Source organism: Lissotriton helveticus, chromosome 3_1 (assembly GCF_964261635.1).
Source record: "Lissotriton helveticus chromosome 3_1, aLisHel1.1, whole genome shotgun sequence".
NCBI classification, from domain to species: domain Eukaryota; kingdom Metazoa; phylum Chordata; class Amphibia; order Caudata; family Salamandridae; genus Lissotriton; species Lissotriton helveticus.
This window is the reverse complement of record NC_136061.1, coordinates 1,236,643,614-1,236,666,784: the sequence shown is the minus strand read 5'-3', so window position 1 is coordinate 1,236,666,784 and position 23,171 is coordinate 1,236,643,614. Positions and strand designations below refer to the sequence as shown.

The window sequence follows — 23,171 nt, the reverse complement described above, 5'->3', positions numbered from 1 at the left end:
CTCCCGGCCAGGGGCGAACCGGTGATGCCCTTGGAGGATTGGAAGAGACACTTCCAGAACTATCTGGAGGCGTTGGAAGAAGAGAGTGGGGCGGCATATTCCAGCAAGAGGAGAATGAAGATCTTGCTGCACAATCTGGGCCCTGAAGGCATCAGAGTGTTTGACACCATTGTGAAAGGACAAAGGGATGACACTGATGACGACGTTTTCAGTCATGCCATTGCGGTCCTCGATGTGCACTACAGGCCCGTGGTGTGCGTGGCCATAGATAGACACAGTTTTTTCCACAGAAAGCAAGCAGGAGGTGAAACAGTAGATGAATATGTGTCTGCACTTCAGAAACTGGCCCTCACATGCAAATTTGGTCCTCTCCATGATGAACTCATCCGGGACCAGATAATAATGCACACTACAGGTACACACGTCCAGGAGAAGTTGTGGGTCAACGGCGATGCCCCCCTGAAAGAAGTATGGGCCATGGTGAAGAAGGCGGAGATGTCGAAAAGGTGTGCGCAAGCAGCCAGGAAGGACGCGGGAAACACACAGACGGTCTGTAGAGTCATGACGAATTACAAAGGGGAGAAGAACAAACAGAAGGACACCATGAGAAACACAGATAACAGAAGGGGCCCGCAACAGACAGGAGGCACAGCCCAAAGAACAGGCAGAGGAAGTAAGCCGAGTTGTTACAGGTGCGGAAGCTCGACTCATTTGGGAAACAACAAAGCATGTCCGGCGTTCCGGGCGAAATGTGCATTTTGCAACATATTCGGCCACTACGAGAAGGTGTGCCGTCGAAAACCCAAAGGTGCCACTGTCCGATACGTGGACCAGGAACAAAAGGAGGAGGAAGAGAACAACACAGAAGAAGAAGACCTGCAGGATTTCCTCTACATTGATGCACAGATATTGGAGGTGAGGTGCACAGAATCGGACAAACCGAGGTTGGACATGCACATAGGAGGTGTACCCATAGAAATGATAGCGGACAGTGGAGCCCCCATCACCATAATTCAGAAACAGGTGTGGGAGAGAGACTTTGAGGTGAGGATAAAGGAGAGGCTACATCCGATGGACTTACGACCTCTCAGGTATACGGGACAGAAGATACCCATGCTGGGCTACTGTCCACTCCTATTTGAATTCCGGGGACGACAAGCCAGGTGCAAACTCTATGTTGCTGAGAAAGGCCCATCCGTGCTCAGTTGGAAGGACCAGGGTGCCCTTGGCATACAGTTGAACCCGGGAGGAGTGGGGAAAATACTATTGATGGACATGGAACAGACCTGCGACACCGAAGCTTGGCGCAGAGAGTACCCCAAGGTGTTCAATGGTCAAATAGGAGAGCTGGTCAAATACAAACACATCATCAAGATAAAAGAAGGTGCCCAGCCCGTGGTGCACAAAGTGAGAAACATTCCGCTTAGGTGTCGGGAAGCGGTCCAGGCTGAGCTGGACAGACTAGAGAAGAGTGGGGTGATACAGGCCATTGACAGCTCAGAGTGGCTATCGCCCTTGGTGGTGGCACAGAAGCCAAATGGGAAGGTGAGGTTATGTGTTGACCTTAGAGAACTGAACAAAAATATCTTGGTTGACAAATTCCCCCTTCCCCGCATCAACGAGATGTTGGCCAAGACGAAGGGTGTGAAGTGGTTCTCCACACTGGATCTGTCCTCCGCCTACCATCAGGTGAAGCTCCATCCCTCGTGCAGCCATCTCACATCTTTTATTACACCATTCGGGTGTTACAAATTCATCAGGATGCCCTTCGGGTTGGCCTCGGCAGCGGCCGTGTTCCAGAACCTCATGCACAGACTTTTCAGGAAGATGGAGGGAGTTCAGTTCTTCCAAGATGACATCATGATCATGGGAGCATCCAGGCAGGAACACAACGAGAAGCTGCATCAGGTACTACGCACGTTGCAAGCCAATGGATTGACGGCAGAGTGGTCCAAATGCAAATTCGGGGTCCAGTCCGTGACGTACCTTGGGCATGAAGTGAGCGAGAAGGGAATAGAACCAAAGAGAGACAACATGCAAGCAATCTTGGACGCGCCCACCCCAGGGAAGAAAGAAGATGTCAGGTCGTTCCTGGGGATGGCAGAGTACTATAGCAAATTTATTCCCAACTTTGCTACGAAAACTCATTGCATGCGCCAGTTACTCAAGGAGAAAAACGGATTCCAATGGAAGGAGGAAGAACAGGAGGAATTCGCCATGCTCAAACAGGAGCTTGGTGCGACGATACCTTTGAAAGGATTCGACCCTGAAGCGATCTCTGTCCTCACAACCGACGCTAGTGATCGTGGCTTGGGGGCGGTGCTGATGCAAAAGTCGGAAAGGGGCGAGATGTCCACAATCAGCTTCGCTTCGAGATCCTTGGCGCCTAACGAAGAAAAGTTTAGCGTCATTGAGAAAGAGATGCTAGCAGTGGTATGGGGAATGGAACGATTTCGACAGTATCTGTGGGGAGCAAAGTTCCTAGTGAGGACAGACCACAAGCCGCTAGTGAAAGTGTTGACCTCGAGTGGTCATGCACATGCCACGCCCCGAATAGCCAAAATGACACTCAGGCTGTTGGACTTTGTATACGAAGTAGAACACATACCAGGACCGCAAAATAAAGTGGCTGACTTTCTGAATCGAGCGGCTGCGCAAGAAGGGCCCGACGTGCAAGTGACTCCAAAGTGGGAAGGTTCGTGGTTGCTACCATTCAGGACATGGAAGGTGTGATCAGTGCCCAGGAATGGGAAGACGCATACAAGTTGGACGAAGATCTGGAAACGGTCAAAGGATATGTGACCCATGGATGGCCTGAAAAGAGACATCTCAAAGAATCTTTAAGGAGATATTGGGAGGTGCGAGACGAGATGTCACTGGGAGAAAACCCCCTTTTCCTACTTAGGGGTGACAAAGTAGTGCCCCCACAAGGGGTGATTGAACATTTATTACATTTACTGCACAAGGGTCATCAAGGAATAACAAAGACCAAAGCCCTGGCTAGGCAAATGTACTGGTGGCCAGCCATAGACTCTCAAGTGGAGCGCTACGTGAGACAGTGTGAGTCATGTGCCAAGGCTGACAAATCCCAGTGCGTCCTGAGACCGCAATTGGGAAGATTCCCCATTCCAGAAGGCCCTTGGGAAGTCGTCTCTGTCGACATCATGGGACCCATTCTCAACACAGAAGGCACACAAAAGTACGCAGTGGTGCTGATTGATAAGTACTCTAAATGGCCGGAAGTCGACGTACAGGAAACCATGGATACGGACGCAGTCATAACGTTTCTAAGAAACACGTTTCTCAAAGAAGGCATTCCCAAGGTGATCATCAGTGACAATGGCCCTCAATTCACTTCGGCGAAATGGGAAGCTTTTGTATCCAGGAATGGTATAGAAGTCAAACACTCGCCAGTATATCACCCTTCAGGGAATGGACAAGTTGAACGCTTCAACAGGGTGATCATGGGAACGATTCAGGCAGCCATCAGTGACGGTTTGGACTGGGAGAAAGAGTTACCCAAAATGCTGTGGGCCTACCGCATCACTCCGGGCAGCACGGGATACAGCCCATTCAAGGTTCTGAGGGGGAGAGACCCTTTTACCAAAGACAATGCTGTGTGGAGGAAGATGGTTGTGCAGAGCAAATGGTCTCCAGCGGTGGTCAGGAGAAACTTGGAAAGGGCGCAGGAAACATACACTGAACATTTCAACAAAAGACACAATGTACAAGGAGTGATATTAGAGAAAGGTGATTGGGTAAGGGTGAAGGTTGCCACACTCAAGAGAAAAGGAGAAAGCAAGTTCACCCCTCCCCTGCAAGTACTGGAACCGTATGCGAGATCGGCACTACTCAGCGACGGTAAAGTGTGGTCGCAAGACAGGATGGCAAAGTGCAGCAAGATACCGAGACAGGTGAGGAGGTGGAGAAAGTTGAGGAAAGCGAGGAGGCATGTGGAGAAAGAAGGAACGAGCAAGTAGAAGAAGGCATGCAACAAGTGGATAAGGGAAATAGAGAGGAGAGAGCAAGAGAAGAAACCAGAGGACAGAGGGAAGTGAAAGGCGAAGGCAATGGAGATAAGGACCCGAGTGGAGACGGAGAGAAAGCAAGGACGAGTAGGACGACAGAAGGACCTGGAGGAGAACAGCGGGATCGAACAAACACGACGAGGGCAGGAAGAACAGTGAGAAGACCGGAGAGATTCAAGGACTTCGAAATGGACTACTAGTAAGACTGTTTTGTTAAGGGTTATATAAAGGAGGGAGATATGTGGTGACGGTCTAGCTTATCTGGCCGGAACCGGAAGGCTTTGAGCGGAAGCGGAAGGCTGCCATTTTGTGTTCGGCGCCGACCGCATCCAAAGCAGCGGTGTTCCTGGCGCTCTGGGGGAATAAATTATACTTCACCAACATTCCGGCTCCTGTAGTAATTACAAAGGGGGAGCCTTCCACAACCGATGCTTGAAAAACATTCAATAACATGGTTGGCAGCCGGCAGAAACATGTTTCACTTTCTGGGATTTAGAATAAAATGGTGGCACGTTTCGCGTGACCTGACGTCAAGGTCATGTAAGTGTTGCGTGCAGATGAGGAGACAAAGAGTTCATGGAGTTTTGATGGCTGCAGATCAAACGTACACACTCCGTGGTATGAGCGCGCGGTGCTTGCACTCGTGTAACTTTAAAAAATGCAACTTTAAATAACGCTGTCCTCGCGCGTCTTACGGGACCCAAAGGTACCGTCCTTTCTAAAAATACAATACTGCAGCTTGGACGTACCTCTCCACCAGTGCGCAGCCAAAACGTTTGCACGCCTGCCAATTCCTGCGCTCCGACGCTCACACAGCATGCACCAACGACGCGCGCACCAACAGTGATGTAAGTAGAAATGTTTTACTTACAATATCACCAAAGTGTAGTTGTCCTCCTGTGACGGTTCTTACTGCTGGGGGTCTTCAAGATTGAATTAAGCTTGGCTCCCAATTACTTAAACAAAAATCTCCAGATTATTTCCAAATCAGTAAACTTCACAAGTAACCTTGACGCACCTCATCCCATCCTCGTCGCCATTTTTAAGGATAGGATCTCCAATGTGATTGCAAAAAGAGGTTTAATTGAAGTAGATTGGAGCAACCCCCAACAGCTGGCTCTCGCAACATCAGCTGCCTTCGACTCCACAAACCGGATTCCGGGAGTGGAAGCTTGCAGTTGCTAAGCAGCATTTGCTAGAGCAGGTAACATCATAAGAATACAACAATTAGTGCATTTAAAAAATAATTTTTACTGTTTCAAAAGCCAAACCGGAGCATTTGTAACAAGACAAATGCTAAGAACATCTGGCACCTACTTCACAAAAACAGTTTGTGTTAATTTCCAGTGCAACAAAGTTGTTCAGACATAAGTTGCACAAAATGTAACCATGCAGTCAAAAGTCTGTAAATACTTTTCTCCTTGTATGGTTTTCATTAATGTGAAAAATAGCTTCACAATCCAATGAAACTATCCCACCATGCATATCAAAGGTAAAGAAGGGAACTGCAGGATTTGCAAAGGTCTAGCTTCAGAAACATTGTAAAAGATCTGCGGCAAAAAACAGCATCACATCCTGCTCCAAATCGGATAATTACATTCAAAACTGACTAAGTATGTGAATCAGTCCTGATCCTGATCCCTATGAGAAACATCCAGCCCAAACTGCCATGCCAGGTCCTGGTGCATCACCCCTCATCAGCCAGGCTAGCTTAAATTCAGTGGCATAGCGAGTCTGGATCTCTGTACTGGGAGAGAATGTTTGACATTGGTCAGCATTCCAGTTTGGGCTGGACTGCTCCCATGGAATGCATGGTCAAGATTGATTTGCATATGGCTAGGCCCAAACTGGAATAGCATGGTGAGCAAAAATACTGAATTGAAGCCCAGATCTTTGTACTGAGGTTGAAATGTTTGACATTGTTCAGCATTCCACCCATCAATTGTTAATTCTTTGCATTTGTTGCCCTATGTGGGACGGGTATGCCAAGACATGGATCCCATGGTCTCCATGCGTTGCATGGGTGTTCCCCTAATGCTAATTTAAGGACTTTTGTTGGCTCGGAAACTTGCATGGTTGAATCAGCCTGGTTTTTGTACTTTTATGCATTGAAATAATGTGAAATAAAGTATTGGAAATGGAAAATAGAATCAGTCAGTTAGTGTTGATGAAATGTAGGCACTAAGGGGCCAATTACTATTTTTCGATGGAGCGGTTGCACAGCAGTGCAAACCGCCGCGCCACTGCTCCACCGAAAGTTGTCATGCCGTCTGCCAGATTACGATTTACAAGTAGGCTAGCAGGTGGGCGGCATGGTTGTTCTTTGGCAGTGCTTCTTTTAAAGGTACCGGTACCATTAAAAAAGGACTGCACTACATGGTTCCTGCACGGCATGGACTCAAAAGTCCATGCCTTGCAGGAACCTATGTGCATGCACACAGGGGGGCACATTTTATGCCCCCCGTGTGCATGCACATCCAGTTGAGGCACAGGGGAGCCCTGTAGGGCCCCCCTTGTTTCCTTTCCTCCAAGGTTTACATGGAGGAAGAACCTCCATTAAACCCTGGAGGAGAGGAAACTAGTAATATGCTTGACAGGACTGTGGCGGTCCCAAAAAGCATATTGTGCCTCTGACCACCAGAATTATAAGGGGACCCTTAGTGAGGTATATGAATGGATAATTACATTTGGGTCTCTCTCTTGCTGAGAGCACTGCATAATTGCTTGTAGGTTTTTCCTCACAAAATCCCTCATGAATTTCTCCTTATCCACCTGGTCCCACTTAACTCAAAACCCCCTGAGTATTCAATGGCTGTATTGAAGACCAGGATTTCCTTATTAGCAGGATAACTGTACAGATGTAAATTGAGTGGATTGTGGTCACTAATACAACTTTTCAATACCTCGTAATCTGTCAGAATAGGGACCAAGTCAGATGAAAGCATAATGTAGTCAATAACACTACAATTTCTAGGACCCCTAAAAAGCGACGTTAAATCAATAGTAGTAGACATATAATCTTGTGCAATATCAAACTTTTAGATAGAATTATCCTGTTCAGTACATCCCCATACGGGGTATGTCTAAAGTGTATGATTGTTAAATCTGCATCGTCCTGTAAACTTCAAGTCATTACAGTTTTAGGATTACAAATGCGAATATTGACATCTCTCACTCAAAGGATCAAAGACTCTTTTTGCTGTTTGGCCTCCAGTTTCAACAGATATTCCTCCAAGTCTTCAATTTATTCACTGATGAATCAAAAAAGTTGTGGTTAACGTTTAACAGCAGTAGATTATACGTTTTTGGGAGTTTAGGTGTAATATGTGATAATAGGCGGTATCGTGCAATTCCTACCAGCTTTGTAACATTAAGAGGGGCAACTATTGCCATGCTTCCCTTAGCCCTACCTGCAGGTGATAGTATATGAATGCTGCAGAATGTGGTGTACCCATTTATGTAGCGTGGTTTCCTAACCCAAGTCTCTTGGGTACAGACAATTTCATTGCGATTAACTAAGTGCAGCCAGTCCGGATTAGACAATTTTGTCCGAAGGCCCACCACTTTCCAAGTGATAACTTTAAGGTCCTGCAATATGGCTGGGACAGGAGTACTAACAGACTAATCGGCCATACATGAGGTGCTGTCCCCTTCTGAACCGGAAAGATTAATCGGGGGACTTGGTGGTCAATCCCCTGGTCCAGTGATATAATAACCTCATAGCTGTTGGTGACTGGCATATTGTACAGTAAGTTTGTGATGCTGCCTTGGGATTCGGTGTTAGGTTCCTGAGATCTCTGAAGCCTTTTGCAGCTGCTGGGTGAACTATAAAAAAAAGCCTAATGGTCGACCTTTAATGTTTTCATGCTTAACGTTTTCAATTGTTTAATGTTTAGTGTTTTCAATGTGATATATTAACAGGTATAGACAGTGCAGCATTGCTCGGGTGTGATAGATTTTTTTAAATTAATGGTGATATAGTCCCCTGAAGAGGTGTGCTCATTCTTGTATGAATTGTTGTTTTACTCGATGGAGTGTATTTTATTCTACTGTTCCCTACGGGAGCGGTAGATAATGAATTTTGAGTGGAGCAGAACTCTACAAAGATTATTAACTGTCTTACGGTATTTTTTACGTTCAATGTCTGTTACATGGTTCACAAGACGGGGGATCTTAACTGGTTTTATATCTATGTATTTTATGTTTGGAGATTGATCTGTCCTGTTTTATTATCTGTACTTTGATGGCTATAATCAGCCGAATAAAGAACCTTTTGAATGACTGAATCCTTAGCGTGCACACCGACCATGTCCAGCCAGAATGTTTCCTAAGCTAATGGATGACTTTATTTAATAGATATGCATGATGTACCATTTTAGAGTGCACACGTTTAGGAATACTTTACAAACACAGTGATATATGGAATAATTCAGGAGAAATCTGAGGATGTATATTGATTTCCACTGGGTGCGTCAGGTTGGAAAGGCAGAACTGTGCATGATGCTCGGGTTGTGAAACTACACTCTGAGCTTCTTGTTAACTAAGTCCACCATGTCATCTAGGTTTCCCTGAGCCCCCAATGTATCATTTCTCCCTTGCATACCTGCATCAATGTATGTATTACCAATTCAATCATTCCCAGTGGGACTTTTCTAGCAGCCATGCTGCCTAGCTTTTTCTCTCAGACGCTAAAGGTGGGTATCAAGGATTCTGCACAATGTGTTAGACGTGCCTTAACCCCCTTGGGCCTTGAGATTTCCATTCTTGTCCTTTTCGATGGTGGGCTATGAGGAGAGTAGAGGTCTCAAAAATAGAAGTTATCAAAGGATCCTGAGACACACACGGGTTTGAAATATCAGTTATGTAACAAACACATTGATCCACAACATGTGCACAATCATGAGCTAAAATAGGAGGGTGAGTGGTCGCAGAGAGCTCACCATTTTAACACTGGGAGGGAACAAGAATTGCTTTTTGATATGACAGCAGAGTCAAAGTGGGATCTTCCAAAGTGGCATCTGGCCTGGCTTCAACTCGTCCACTGTGGGTAATGCCCCCAACCACACCCTACTCAGCTGGTGCAGTAGTATGGGCTTAGTGATCCTGTGGGTAGCCATGAGACACCTGTTGAAGGTCCATTGCCGCAGCTAATGTGTTCCGGCTTAATGATCCCCAGCCATACCCTCCTCAGCTGATGTGGGAGTTTGCAAAAAGAACAATCGATGAACAGAATGCTGAACAATATCAAACATTTACCCCAGTACAGAGATCTGGGCCTAAATCTATTGTTGTTTTGCTTGCCTTGCCATTCCAGTTTAAACCCAGCCATTTGCAAATCAGTCTTGACCCTGTTCCCCATGGGAACAGATCAGCTCGAACTGCCAAGCCAGGTCCTCCCTGGAACGGAAACAAGCATCCTGGGACCAGTTTCGTGGTATCAGCTCTCATAAGTCAGGCTGGTGTACAGTCATAATATCGAGTCAATTATTTCGACTGGACAGAATATCGAGTAAAAAATATAGAATGGACATAATATCGACTAGACATAATATAGACAACAAAAATATCGACTAGAGAAAATTAATATCGAATAGAATGGACATAATATCGAATCAAAAATATAGAATGGACATAATATCGACTAGACATAATATAGACAACAAAAATATCGAATTTAAGGTAAGTTAATAATAATTTTTATTTTTTGTGTAATATAAGTCTGTAGCGGGTTGTGGGTTTATAGGGGAATAGGGTGGGAAGTAATTTAATTCTAATTAATTAAATATGTTAATTTATTTATTGATATATATTTAGAATTAATTGTTAATTAATTATTAATTGGTAATTAATTAAAATATAATTGGTAATTAATTATAATTGATTAATTGATAAATATTTTAATTTTAGTAATTTATTTTCTGTAGCGGGTTGTGGGTTTATAGGGGAATAGGGTGGGAAGTAATTTAATTATAATTAATTAAATATGTTAATTTATTTATTGATAATAATTTAGAATTAATTGTTAATTAATTATTAATTGGTAATTAATTAAAATATAATTGGTAATTAATTATAATTGATTAATTGATAAATATTTTAATTTTAGTAATTTATTTTCTGTAGCGGGTTGTGGGTTTATAGGGGAATAGGGTGGGAAGTAATTTAATTATAATTAATTAAATATGTTAATTTATTTATTGATATTTTTTAAAAATTAATTGTTAATTAATTATTAATTGGTAATTAATTAAAATATTATTGGTAATTAATTATAATTGATTAATTGATAAATATTTTAATTTTAGGGTTCAGGGTCAGTTGTCAGTTTTTGGGTAAAGGGGTATTTTTAGGGTTCAGGGTCAGTTTTCAGTTTTTGGGTAAAGGGGTATTTTTAGGGTTCAGGGTCAGTTTTCAGTTTTTGGGGTAAAGGGGTATTTTTAGGGTTCAGGGTCAGTTTTCAGTTTGTAGGTAAAGGGGTATTTTTAGGGTTCAGGGTCAGTTTTCAGTTTTTGGGTAAAGGGGTATTTTTAGGGTTCAGGGTCAGTTTTCAGTTTTTGGGTAAAGGGGTGTTTTTAGGGTTCAGGGTCAGTTTTCAGTTTTTGGGTAAAGGGGTATTTTTAGGGTTCAGGGTCAGTTTTCAGTTTTTGGGGTAAAGGGGTATTTTTAGGGTTCAGGGTCAGTTTTCAGTTTGTAGGTAAAGGGGTATTTTTAGGGTTCAGGGTCAGTTTTCAGTTTTTGGGTAAAGGGGTATTTTTAGGGTTCAGGGTCAGTTTTCAGTTTTTGGGGTAAAGGGGTATTTTTAGGGTTCAGGGTCAGTTTTCAGTTTGTAGGTAAAGGGGTATTTTTAGGGTTCAGGGTCAGTTTTCAGTTTTTGGGTAAAGGGGTATTTTTAGGGTTCAGGGTCAGTTTTCAGTTTTCGGGTAAAGGGGTATTTTTAGGGTTCAGGGTCAGTTTTCAGTTTATGGGTAAAGGGGTATTTTTAGGGTTCAGGGTCAGTTTTGGGTTTTTGGGGTACAGGGGTACTTTGTAAAAATAAAGTAAAATTACATTTAAATTACATTTATTTAATAAAATTAAATTATATTAAATTATATTATAATATTTTTTATTAATTTATATTCAAAAAATTATTATATACTTACCAATACTTATGTTGTAATGGTATGCGTTGTAAAGGTATATGCGTTGTAAAATCTTGCGTTGTAAATGTATGCGTTGTAAAAGTTTTTGCGTTGTAAAAGTTTTGTTGTAATGGTAGGCGTTGTAAAAGTATGCGTTGTAACGTCATACATCCCTGGAGTGGGAATAGTAATTTTAACCTCTACGCTATCCAGCGCTTTCCCTACTGTTGCACCCACTGGGGTGGGAGTAGTAAATTTTACCTCTACGCTATCCAACACTTTTGCTAATGTTGAACTCACTATAGTTGTAACAATAAATTTTAAACATTTTCTAAAATGTTATATATGTTTATTTAATAATATGTTTAAATATATATATATATATATATATATATATATATATATATATATATATATATATATATATATATATGTGTGTGTAATTTTTGGTGATATAATTTTTTTAATTATATAAATTATTTATTAAAATTATATTTTTTTAATAATTATTTCTAAGTTTATATTAAATATATTTATTACTATATTAGTTTTAACTTACTTTTAAGACATTTTAAAAAATCGATATTTTGACAGTCTATATTTTTGTAAGTCGATATTTTGGAGTCGATATTTTGGTACTTACCTGTTTGAAGATAGGGAGTCGATATTTTGTCAATCGATATTTTTGACTCGATATTTGTGTATCTCGATATTTGTGTCGTCGATATTATGTCAGTGATCCGTCAGGCTAGCTTGACTCCATTGGCATAGAGAGCATGGGACCCATGTCTGGGCAACATTCACCCCTGTAGCAGCGATTCTGCTCCTACATAAAACTGTGCATAGAGACTTGGAAAATCAGTGAATTAGGGTGTGCCAAAACTCACCTTAGTACCCAACATCCCCTACCAGACTAGCATCAGTGTCTCATTGGCTCTTCCAAAATTCCAATGATTGGACAACCCAGAACATGGAACTTAGATTACCTCAGGCAATGTGGAACACATGAACACTCTTTCGTTATACTCTCATACCAGTCCAAAACAGGGAGTAAATGAAGACACGTACAAGTTTGAAATGTTTATTTCTAATGCCGTGTTCTCATGCGCTGTATCTTAGTTAATACAAGCAGACATAGTATCAGCAACAAGATTATCAGCATAATTACTATTCCATAAAATACAAAGGGAGAAAGCATGTTATAATAATAAATGGAAATAGGTTTAAACTATACCTATATTTCACCCTCCCTTCCTAGTAGGTTATTTTATATCTACAGAAGGTCTTTTGGGATTACAAAGGCGGCCCCATACCTCTGGTACTAGCAGAAATGGATCACATCAGATTCTGCACCAGCTCTCAGCATGCGAATGTTCTCCAAGTGTGTGTGATCATGCCTACGCAGTGCATTATTAAACACGCCAAAATCCGAAGTGGCCACAGCTGCATATATGTTATGTCTTGAACGTGCACTGATCAGTCAGAACAACAACCACTGTGTTAAAATAACCTTGAAGGCCTCGGCACTCACTGTTCAGACAAAGCTTACCAAGCAAGGCTGCTAATATAGAAAAACATATTATTCTCATGTGAAGCAAAACACTCTGCTAGACTCTAAACATTTATTATAATGTGTGCTGTGTGCAAAAGGCAGCAGAAATGAAAAATGGCGCTTAAACTTCTAATAAGCTCATGTCAACTTAACACAGTATGAATGCAGGGCTCAGCCCCACAACACCCCAGTACAGAGATGTGGGTCTAAATCCGCAGCTGGATAGGCTTAGTGGTCCTGCGTGCAGCAGCGTGGTAGCTGTTTAAAGTGCATTTCCGCAGGTCATATGGCCCGGCCTTATAACCCCTGGCCCCACCCTTCTCAGGTGATGTGGCAGTATGGGTTTAGTGGTCCTGTGTGCAGCCACTAAGCCTCTTTTGATTTTTTTTTTTTAAAAAGGAATTTCACAGGTGGTGTTTATTTGGGGATGGATATCCTGGAATGGTCATGTAAGTATCGAACTTAATAATTAACACACTCATAAAAGTATTTTAGGTAAGCAAGATTCAAGTCTGGTTATCATGATTACCACTGACTATTAAAAGAAGTTCCATTTATAATTCTTGCATGCAAAGATAACTTATGTGGATTTCCTCAAAAATCCGTCATGGATTCATCCCTTGTTGATCCTAGATGTAGGAGGGCTGGATTCATGCCAGATTTTCATGATAACTACTGGCTATGAAAATATATCAATTTAGGTTAAATCTAAGTAAGTATGTAGTCAGTGCATCACACCTGGCTCCAGCCTTCCTAATTAAAGCACATTTTAACTCACTTATTAAAGCTCTTATAATTGCTTTTTCAATTAGTCAAGCTAGTTTATTTCAGTTAAATACATTTAAACACAATTGTTAGAAATGTGGTTGTAGTTTGACTGGGGCATGAGCCCTAGTCAAGCAGCAACCACAATCCTAGTCAGAGTAAGAAGCAAGCAAACCCTATATTCAGGTTGAGCGCGATTGAGCCACTGAGGCTCGCTGAACAAAAGTACCTTTAACTTGGATGCATTGACAATGTGTGGTGCAGTCATGGCAATGCATTGGTGCTGATCCACAAACGTGCAGCAATGCACAGGCCCTACTTTTACACAGCTGCTATGATTCTCCGGCTCCTATGAGTGGGGAGCTCTGATGTGGAGGTTTGGCATAGTCATTGAGGCAGCTGTCGACTGGACTTCAATGACCTTGTGCCGGGAAGGGCATTGTGCAGTCGGTATTCTGAAGGCAATGCATTGGTGCCAATCCTTGCAGCAGAGGTAGTGCACCAGTTCTGATCCATGCAGCAGTAGCAGTGCGTCCATGCAGAACCACGCAGCAGAGTCGGTTCACAAATTCTTATCTGTGCAGGAGTAGCGATACATTGATTTGACAGGGGATGCATTGGTTCTGCTGAAACAAACATCTTAGGCCCAATTCAAAGGGCCCGGGACTGGGGTAGTGCTGCTTGGCAGGGTAAACTCCCAGATGGCAGAGTCCAGGTGCAGAAGCAGGGTGGGCCAAAGTCTTTTCTGCCCCTGATACTTTAGATCTGGAGGCCAGCCCACTAGCCCTTGGAGACGCTCTTGGTTCTGGGCTCAAGTCATACAGGTCCAGTTCTTCTGAACCAGGCAAGAGGGCAGTCTAGCAAGAGGCAGTTCTTTCAGCAACACAGCAGCCTTTCTTCCTGGCAGATGCAAAAGAAACAATTGATGGACAGAATGCTGGACAATGCAAACATTCACCCCCAGTCACAAGGTTTTGAGTTTAATCTTTCATTCTTTTACTTACCACACCACCCCGGTTTGGACCAAGCCATATGCAAATCAGGCTTGACCCTGTTCCTTGGGGAACAGGCCAGCCCGAACTGCCAAGCCAGATCCTCCCTGGACCGGAAACAAGCATCCTGAGGCAGCAGTCTTTCTTCCTCGCAGAGCATTCACAGGTCTAAAAGATCCTGAAGCCGTGGTACTTATACTCAGTTGTGCCTTTGAAGAGGGGGAGACTTCAAAAACATGCCTTTGAAGTGCACAGAGGTCCTCACTTCCTGCCCTTGCTCCAGATTCACTAGGGGGGTACAGCCCTTTGTGAGGGGACAGGACACAGCCTATTCAGATGTAAACGAGGCTTGGTCCAGCTCCTCCCTTCCATCCCTTCAGGATTGCCCATCAAGCCACACCTAAGCTCCCATTGTGTGTGGATGTCTAGGGGGAATACAGAAAACCCAATTGTCACCCACCTCAGAGAGCAGGGAAAGGCAGAAGGCACCAAATGGCTAATAAAAATGGAAGGTTTACACCTGGCAACAGATCTATTTTGTCTGGTAAAAATAGCAGTTTAAATTGCACACAATTTCACACCTGAGAAACAGTTAGAAGGCAACTTAAGTGGGTGGAACAACCAATGCTGCAAGCCTATTAGTCACTCTTAATTTACAGGCCCTGGGCACATGTAGTATACTGTACTAGGGACTCATAATTAAATTTAATATGGCAATTAGGTATGAGCCAACATTACCACCTTAGAACAGGGCAGCAAATTAAAATGAATAGGGTACAATTCATTAACACTAGAAAGTTATGACAACTGAGCCTAGAAAAAGAACAACAACGATGATAAATCAGTTCAATGTAATCCAGCCATAATAATTTACAATAGTAAGGTATGTGCAGCCGCCCAATGAAATTCTTATCCTTAATGCTTTTATAACAAATCTAGAAACTGTGAGCAGTAAGTGGAGTATTTAATCAAAGAAAAGTTAAAAAGGCAAACCTAAAGGGTGTTAACTTGATTTACACAAAAGCAAATCAGATATTTCTTTTTAGTGATTTGATAAAAGTGACAGAAGACAAAAAAGCTTATGCATTTTCACCTCTGTCAGAGACAGATAGGTGGTGAATAATTGTCTGAAATGAACAGTTGTAAAGAGAGAAGCTCATGGGGCACAGGAAATATAAAACGGGACAGGAGATTTCTTTTTCTTTCACTGCGAACACACTCAAGATATTTTTCAAGACCAGCAGAGGAACAATGGCCCTCTCTGTTGGATTCTCTATTTCAATTGATTCCCAGCTTGAATATAAAGCAGACTGCACATAGATAAATCGTTCTTTTTGCACAAAATGGCTCTTATTAGGATGATAAAGATTTATTATAACTATAACAACTTTTTCTAAGAGAGTTGTTGATATACACCAGTTATGCTATCTTTTGGAAATCCAATGTGGACATTTCTCTCAAAATAGCTCTAGGAAGGATAGCATTCTTACTAGACCACACTGAGATCCACTGAGAAAAGGGAGAGCACCAGATATTATCTTTCAGAGTGTCAACATCCAGCTCCTGATGAACAGATTAAAGTATATGATTGGGGTAGACCTAAACCCCAATGCAGCATCTCTGAAGCACTCTTTTCTATCCAGAGAGTGCTCAACCTGGAATAAATCAAAATATTGCATGCATAAAGGACAATTAAAACGTTTTTGGCCAGGTAGATATTGAGAATAGCTGTGATATATATACCCCCTTGATAATTGCGTTAAAAGAGTGTATTCACATGTATAGAAAGCCTACTCAATAAAAGGATAATTTTATTATTTGGCCTGTAGAGTTACCTGACACTGCACGTGTTATAGAGAAGTCATTCCTGACCAACTACCAAGTAGTACTGCTAGTGAAGGCTGGTCCTGAGTATGTCACCAGGGATGAATTAATGTTATTAACATTAAAAAACCTTAACGTTTGTTCTTCTAAGTCCGGAGAACTCTTCTTGCACCAGGCTTAGAAATTGTACACAATTTCTCCACCTGGTTGCATAATTCCTGGGAGTATCCATATAGTCTTAGAAGGTTGGCGGCCAAATACTGATAGTTGATTAATAATAATGAATCAACGATCTCAAACTGGAAAGTTTGAACTTGGGAAGTTGACAACAGTTTTTTAGAGTACGCTGATAACATTTTCAAAGTTAACAGTCTTGCTCCAAAGAAAGTAGGAAAAGAACAGATTGAGAACTCTGCCTCCGCCTGCACATGCTTTTCCTACTTTCTAAAAATCACAAACATTTTTAGAACCATTCCTAGAAAGCAGTCCATGGTACAGCTTTCCAGGCACTCTTCTGGTAAGATTATATTTGAAAAAAGGTACACAGTTCCTCTATGATGGTTTAAAGGAAATAATGGAGACGCGTGGTGAGGTCACAGGTAAACCAATAGTGAATGCAAGAAGGAAGGAGGAAGGAGGGGGAATCCTCCTTTTGGAACTAGGGCTCTCACACACCCAGCAAGCTAGGTATCATGCTTCATCATTTGAGCCTGCCCCTCGTCAGGTCGGCGCTGCAATACCTGACGGGCACCCGAAACCGGGGCTCTTTATCGGGGATCTTTTGTTCGAGCCGGTGGGTGCAGTGGGGGTGACAGGCCAAGTTTGTGTAGATGTAGTAGAAAGGTGAGTTTAAAATAGGTAAGTCAGTCGGATCCCAACTTTATTCTGTAGGTAAACTTCCTAGGTAAAAAGGTGGAGAGGGGCCTAACCTAGTCTTAAGGTGTCTAGATGTATGGGCCCTACTCTCAGATGATCAACAGGTTTCGTGTCTCTGGGGTCAATAAAGTATAGGACACTTCTTCAGGATCGTGTGTCATACTATCTACAGTGAAAGGTAAGTGTAAAACTACATACCCCAAGTTTCCATAGTAGACCTAAGTTGTATGCTCATTGGCATGCAACAGTGGTCGGTGGTTGAAAGGACACCAATCGGGTCCAACGACAAAAGTCGTATCTGCCTTCTGACCTACCCTGCCGCCGACCCGTTAGGGTAAGGTCATGTAAAATTCCCAGTGGCATCCAATTTCTGTTGGATGGAGTTTTTTTATAATGAAGAACCTTGCACAGTGGCCACTGGATCCTCAGTGCAAACACACATTTTTTTTGTTTTTTCCTGTTTATGGAAAACAATGTTCCCAGTGGAGAAACCTCTTGCCATACTTCCCCACCAAAACTGGGGGTGTTGCTTTCCCAATCCCATCTTGGAAAATGGTTTATGCCAGCCCTTGGCTGGAATTAAAATCCGACCGACCGTTTCCAAGGTTGGAAGGGGACTAGGAGGAATTTGTGAATACTGACAAATATTGACGAATTCCAATGCTTGTAGATGTTCACATTGTTCCAAAGCCAGTCATGCCTTTTAACATCCACTTTCCACCCCTCTTGTAGTATTTATGTGTGGAAAAATCTGCACTTGTGATAAAGATCTCAACACACATAAATTAGCTTACACCAGTTTGTAATTCTTTTGTGATATCCTAAAAGCATTATAAGTTACATTTAGTGGTAAACATTAGTTAGTGACCTAATTTATATTTGTGAATAGAGTTACCACAATAAATTGTATATTTAAGTTGTGTTGAACCTGTGTATGGTGTTGTGTGCATTTTATTTTGTGTGTGTATTTTTAAAGTGGATAGTGTTGTTGGGATTAGATACTACACATCTACATGACATGACTGTGCATTACTAAGTATGATGTATATAGTCTAATTGTTTGTGTTTGATGTATTTTTGTAGTGGAAATCGATATTGTGTGCTTATTATTAACCAACCACATTGCTAAATATATAGCATTACCTTGAAAATCATGAATTTCATTTAGTCCAATTGACTAGTTGAAACACGATGCAGTGTTAATGGGGTATGGTGATAATTGCTGTATTCACTTCAAAACATTTGTCCATGACTTATTCATTAATGTATATTTGATTATCTGTTTTTAAGGTCCAACACTGGAGTCGAAATTCCAAAGCCTTTTCAGTATATTGATGTATTTGACTGTAAGAGTAAGTAACTCTGAGTTATATTTCCTCTTACTATGGTGCATCTACATTCACCTCCTACCCTCAATCTTGTATATGTTGTTTAATCTATTCCTCTTTTTCTGATGGCCTTTACTACTTCTTATGGGTTAATTTGCTTTGGTGAAGAGTAAAATTACCTCAAAATAAAACACAATATGTGATGGGACTTTTGACTAATGGAGGCAGGCTCTTGTGGTGGTGGATGTGCCATACAGTTACTATACTTTCAAAACTGCATCAATTAGTTTGTTTCATTATTAAAAAGATGCTGCATTTATGTTCTTTGGATGTAAATATACTAGGCAAAGGGCACTGTGGCCAGCATTACAACCTGGCCAGCTATCACTATTGGGTCTCTGACTCTCAGATTAGGGGGATCAACCTGATGTTAGAGTGCAATTTTTTCTCCTTTCCTTATCAGTATTTTACCTCACTTCTGAGACTTTTGATTGTGATTGTGCAACAAGGTTTCCTTTTATCAGTAGACAATGTACATTATTAATGACAAATCAAGTTAAATAAAAAGAACCATTGGCCAGCTCATAATGGCTTGTGTGGGTGACTTACAAGAAAAGGTTTTTTTCTATATTGGAGTTGTTCCCCAAATTCAACATGTGGTACACCCATATGCCCACCACTCTGGTAATTTCCATTATGTAACCGCATCTATAAAATTAAGGCTGCAATTTATTAGATGAAAGACAGTTTTTAAGCTTGTCAGGATATGAATATATAGGTAAATGTGGGAAGATGTTGAAGGGAAAAGCATGTAGATAGAACAGAAAGGTTCTGTTGAGACTAGTGTCATATTCCAACCTAGAGACCACATCTGAGATTTGTTATTTAGCTATAGAGATCTTTTCACATCTTTTACGTTCCGCTTTGGAGCCCTCATCTGGAGTATTAAATTCAAGTCTAAAGGCCTCACTTGAGATGTCACAATCAGCTATAAAAAAACTCTTTTCAAAATATATGTCATGGTTTAGGGCCCTCGTCTGAAGTATCCTACACAGTTCTAGAGAGGTAATTTAACTTATGAGATATAACTGGAGTGATTGTAGCATTGTGGCCATCTCTTTATACTTCATCTGGAGCATGAGCTCCAAAGATCTCCTATAGACCATTTCCTCCACATCTACGGGCTTCATCTCAAGTATGGTACCTAGCTGTTATGACCTCATCAAGAGTGTCAAATCAAGATCCATCTGATGTATTTTACCCGGCTTCCATGGTCTCATATGGAATATCTTATGCAGCTCTGGAGCCCACATCATGTCTGTCATAAATAGCTCTAGAAACCATATGACTAATTTTCCATTGACCTCATTTAGAAATTTGAGCCTAGCTGCAGAAGCTTCACATAGAGAGTCAAATCAGAGTTAGAGACCTCTTCTCTAGTATGGTACCTAGCTCTTTCGGCCTTATCTGGAGTATCATATCCGAATCTGTAGATCTCATCTGGATTTACGGAGTCTTACATCCAGCTCAAGAGACCTCATTGTGTGTACTGCATCCAGTGCTAAAGACCATATAACAGTATACAACTCTAAAGACGTTTTCAGAAGTATCATGTTTCACTTTAGAGACCTCAAAAATGGAATCCTGGTAAATTCTAGAAGCTTCATTTTGAGTATAACATCAAATATATGACACAGGTCTGTAGTATTGAATCTATCTTTAAATGTCTCAGTTGAGTCAATCTCTAGAGTCCTCTTCTCATGTGCTCTCTTCAGGTCTCATATTGATTATCATGTCACCCTTTAGAAGCTTTATCTGCAGCATCATCAGTATAGGGCTAATGTGGAGTAATGCACTGAGATCTAAGGATATTCCCCAAGTATCATGGGAAGGTCTTGTTTCATGCTCAACTGCAGATAATTCAACTAGAGTATTATGTTCAGCTCTACATCAATTCCAGCTCTAAGAAATTCATTTGAGTAAGCAAGATGTATAAGTCTTGTCCATAGCACTGTATCCAGCTATAGAGGCCAATTCCTGAGTTGAGTCTCAGTTCTCCCACGTGTAACATTATTGCCTGCTGTAGAAACTCTATCTGAGAGATCAAATCCAACTCTAAAGACTTCATATGGAGTATGTGATATCTTCCTCTGCTGTGTCCCTTTCGCTTCAAAAAAATGGTTTGGCCTATAGTCTGTAATGTAAATAAGCTAAGATTCTAAGATTACATCTGTTTGCATTAAAGAGTATCTAGTTACTTGTGCCTCTTATTGTCTTTGTCATAGTACATGTAGTGTGGAGTAGTGTGGCTCACTGGTTAGAGGCAGCAGGCCTGAGAGCAGAAGTCAGCCCGGGATCAGGGTTCAATTCCCGACGCGGCAGGGTCGTGGACCTTGGTCAGCGGACTTGATAATTCTCGCTTTGGTGCTTACTCTAATCAGGGGTTCCACTCGGCAACTCTGGGCATTAGCTTGCCTAATCTCCACAACGGCCCCACCAATTCCGGGGATGCCTGGCTCCACCTTGGGGACTCCCAGCAAGGGACCATCCCACAGGGAAAGCCAGGACGGGTTCCCCAGAGTTATACAGCGCCGGGATGCCCCGTTGCTGGGGCAGCTGTGCGCTTTACAAGTATACTACATTTACATTTACATTTACATTTACATCCTATTCACTGCACTGGCAACAAGTTGGAGAGGTGGTTAAGACACTGAACACCTCAACACATGAAAGAAGCTATTTCGCAAAATGCTTGTATGATAGGGCAGACACATCGCTTAAGACAGCTGACACTAGAAGCATTGATGCCTCATAATTATACAAAATCTATCCTGAGAAAGTACGAGCGAGGTTGTTTTCAGGCGTTATAAGAAAATATTCTCTTTTCAAATGTCCCCCAACATTTTGACCTATTTGGTCCCCAATGCTGGTTGAAGGTTTTTGGCTCTGGAAGTGCATCGCAGCCAGCTAACCAGCCCAGTGCCAGTGCTAGTGCTATCTCCCTAAAACTAATATATGTGAATTGGCAACCTTGATTGGCAAGAACTTTAACCCCCTTACAAGTCCCGGGTAAATGGTACTAGTGGTACCCAGGGCATGGGAGTTTAAGGGGTCACCTGGGGCACTATTTTTGCAACGCTGAGTGACGCATGTGAACAGATGACAGTAGGCCTGCCATTGCAGAATGCAGGAGCAATGCAAACTGTTTCAATTGGAATTTGTCCTCACCATGAGGGACAAGGTCGCAGCACTATTTCTAATATTTACCAATTACTCCTATTTTTGGCCTCGTGAGCCCAGGAGGCAGGGTGCATTATATTTAGGGCTCCCGGTTTTATGGTATTTATTTTTTGAACATTTCCGTCTGTATTTATCCATATTTATTTTTTCATCATTTTATCTGTATTTATCCACATTTATTTTTGCCACAAACAAAAGAAGATGCTTCAGCTAGTATTTTTTCACTTGTATTTGAATAGACTCTGCACACTTGCGCTCAGTTGTTATAGGTTTAGATATATTTATATATACATAAAATTAATTAAACACAATATATTCATCTGAAAACTTTGCAAAATAATTTAAAGAGAACATAGGCCTAAACAGACCTTGAGTAACTTCCATTAAGAAACCTTTACTATGGGTCTGTACACTACGGACTAGAGGGAGGATAGAACTAGCTTTTTGTAAACAGCTTTAAACCCTGCCATCTTGTCACATTTGCTGTGCATTCAAAGACAGAGGTCAAATGACAAGCTGTGTCTATGAGGAAGCAACCCATTCTTTTTTCACATTGCAGAATAACTCGTCTGGGATTATTTAGACCTACATAGGAATTCTTTTGGCAGATTTTTCTACTATTTTGTTTTAAAGGGAGGAGATAATAATTTTCCAGTGTGTACACTATTTATGCCTTGCTAAAACGCAAGGTGACTGTTCATATTTTTGAGGGCAAGAGTGAGTGAAATGCTTTTTTTCAAAATCGGAAATATTCTTCCCCTGGAGCAAACACATGGAACTGGCCCTGGAGGTCTTGCAGTGCTTTACCCGAGCACCAGTTAAATGTACCTGTTCATATGCATTGTTTACAGGAATGCGGAAATTAAGTGATATGCCCAGAATCACATGATGGTTTTCGGATACAGCATCCTAGATTACTCAATGAAAGCAGTGTTTGGAAGTGGGCGGGGACGGAAGGGCACGGCGTGCCCTTACTTTTAAAAATTATGTCAGTCCGTTCCCCTACTTCTTTGTTTTAAAAAAGCGTCCCGCGACTGTAGGAATAGCCCTACTTTTAAAAGTGCAACTTCATCTTTCAGACTGTGTGGTTCACATTGAGGAATGCCTCTGCAGTGCGCCCGACCTCCTCCCCCTTCCCCTCTGTGTCTGGGGGCGTGCAAAACAACACCAAAAGGCCATCAGTCTTAGGTTAGCATGTAAACTGCTTCCTCTGATGGCCCTGCTGCTGCCGTGATTCACACCTAATTTAGTGGGGCCGCTACTTGCCTGCACCCACTGTGACCAATGCAATGATCACATCAGGATACTTTGGCTTCCCCGCCCTTGACCTGCTCTGCCCTTTATTTTCTGCTCACGCAGACTGCCGGTCGCCACCAGGAAAAAACAAGCATTTGCAATGCAGCAGGGTTCGCATTTACGCGAGTTTTAGCTGTTGGCATTGTAAA

General features: G+C 42.0%; 1 protein-coding gene across 2 annotated transcripts in view; it reads left to right on the top strand.

Annotated features, from left to right (window-relative positions):
• LOC144823402 (NXPE family member 1-like) overlaps positions 1–23,171 on the top strand; it is a 455,053-nt gene that overhangs the window by 384,657 nt on the left and 47,225 nt on the right. For both annotated transcript variants that reach the window (XM_078681877.1, XM_078681878.1), the window contains one exon: positions 18,449–18,510. In XM_078681877.1, the coding sequence (XP_078538003.1) occupies positions 18,449–18,510 (62 nt within the window). The remainder of the gene's footprint in view (positions 1–18,448; positions 18,511–23,171) is intronic.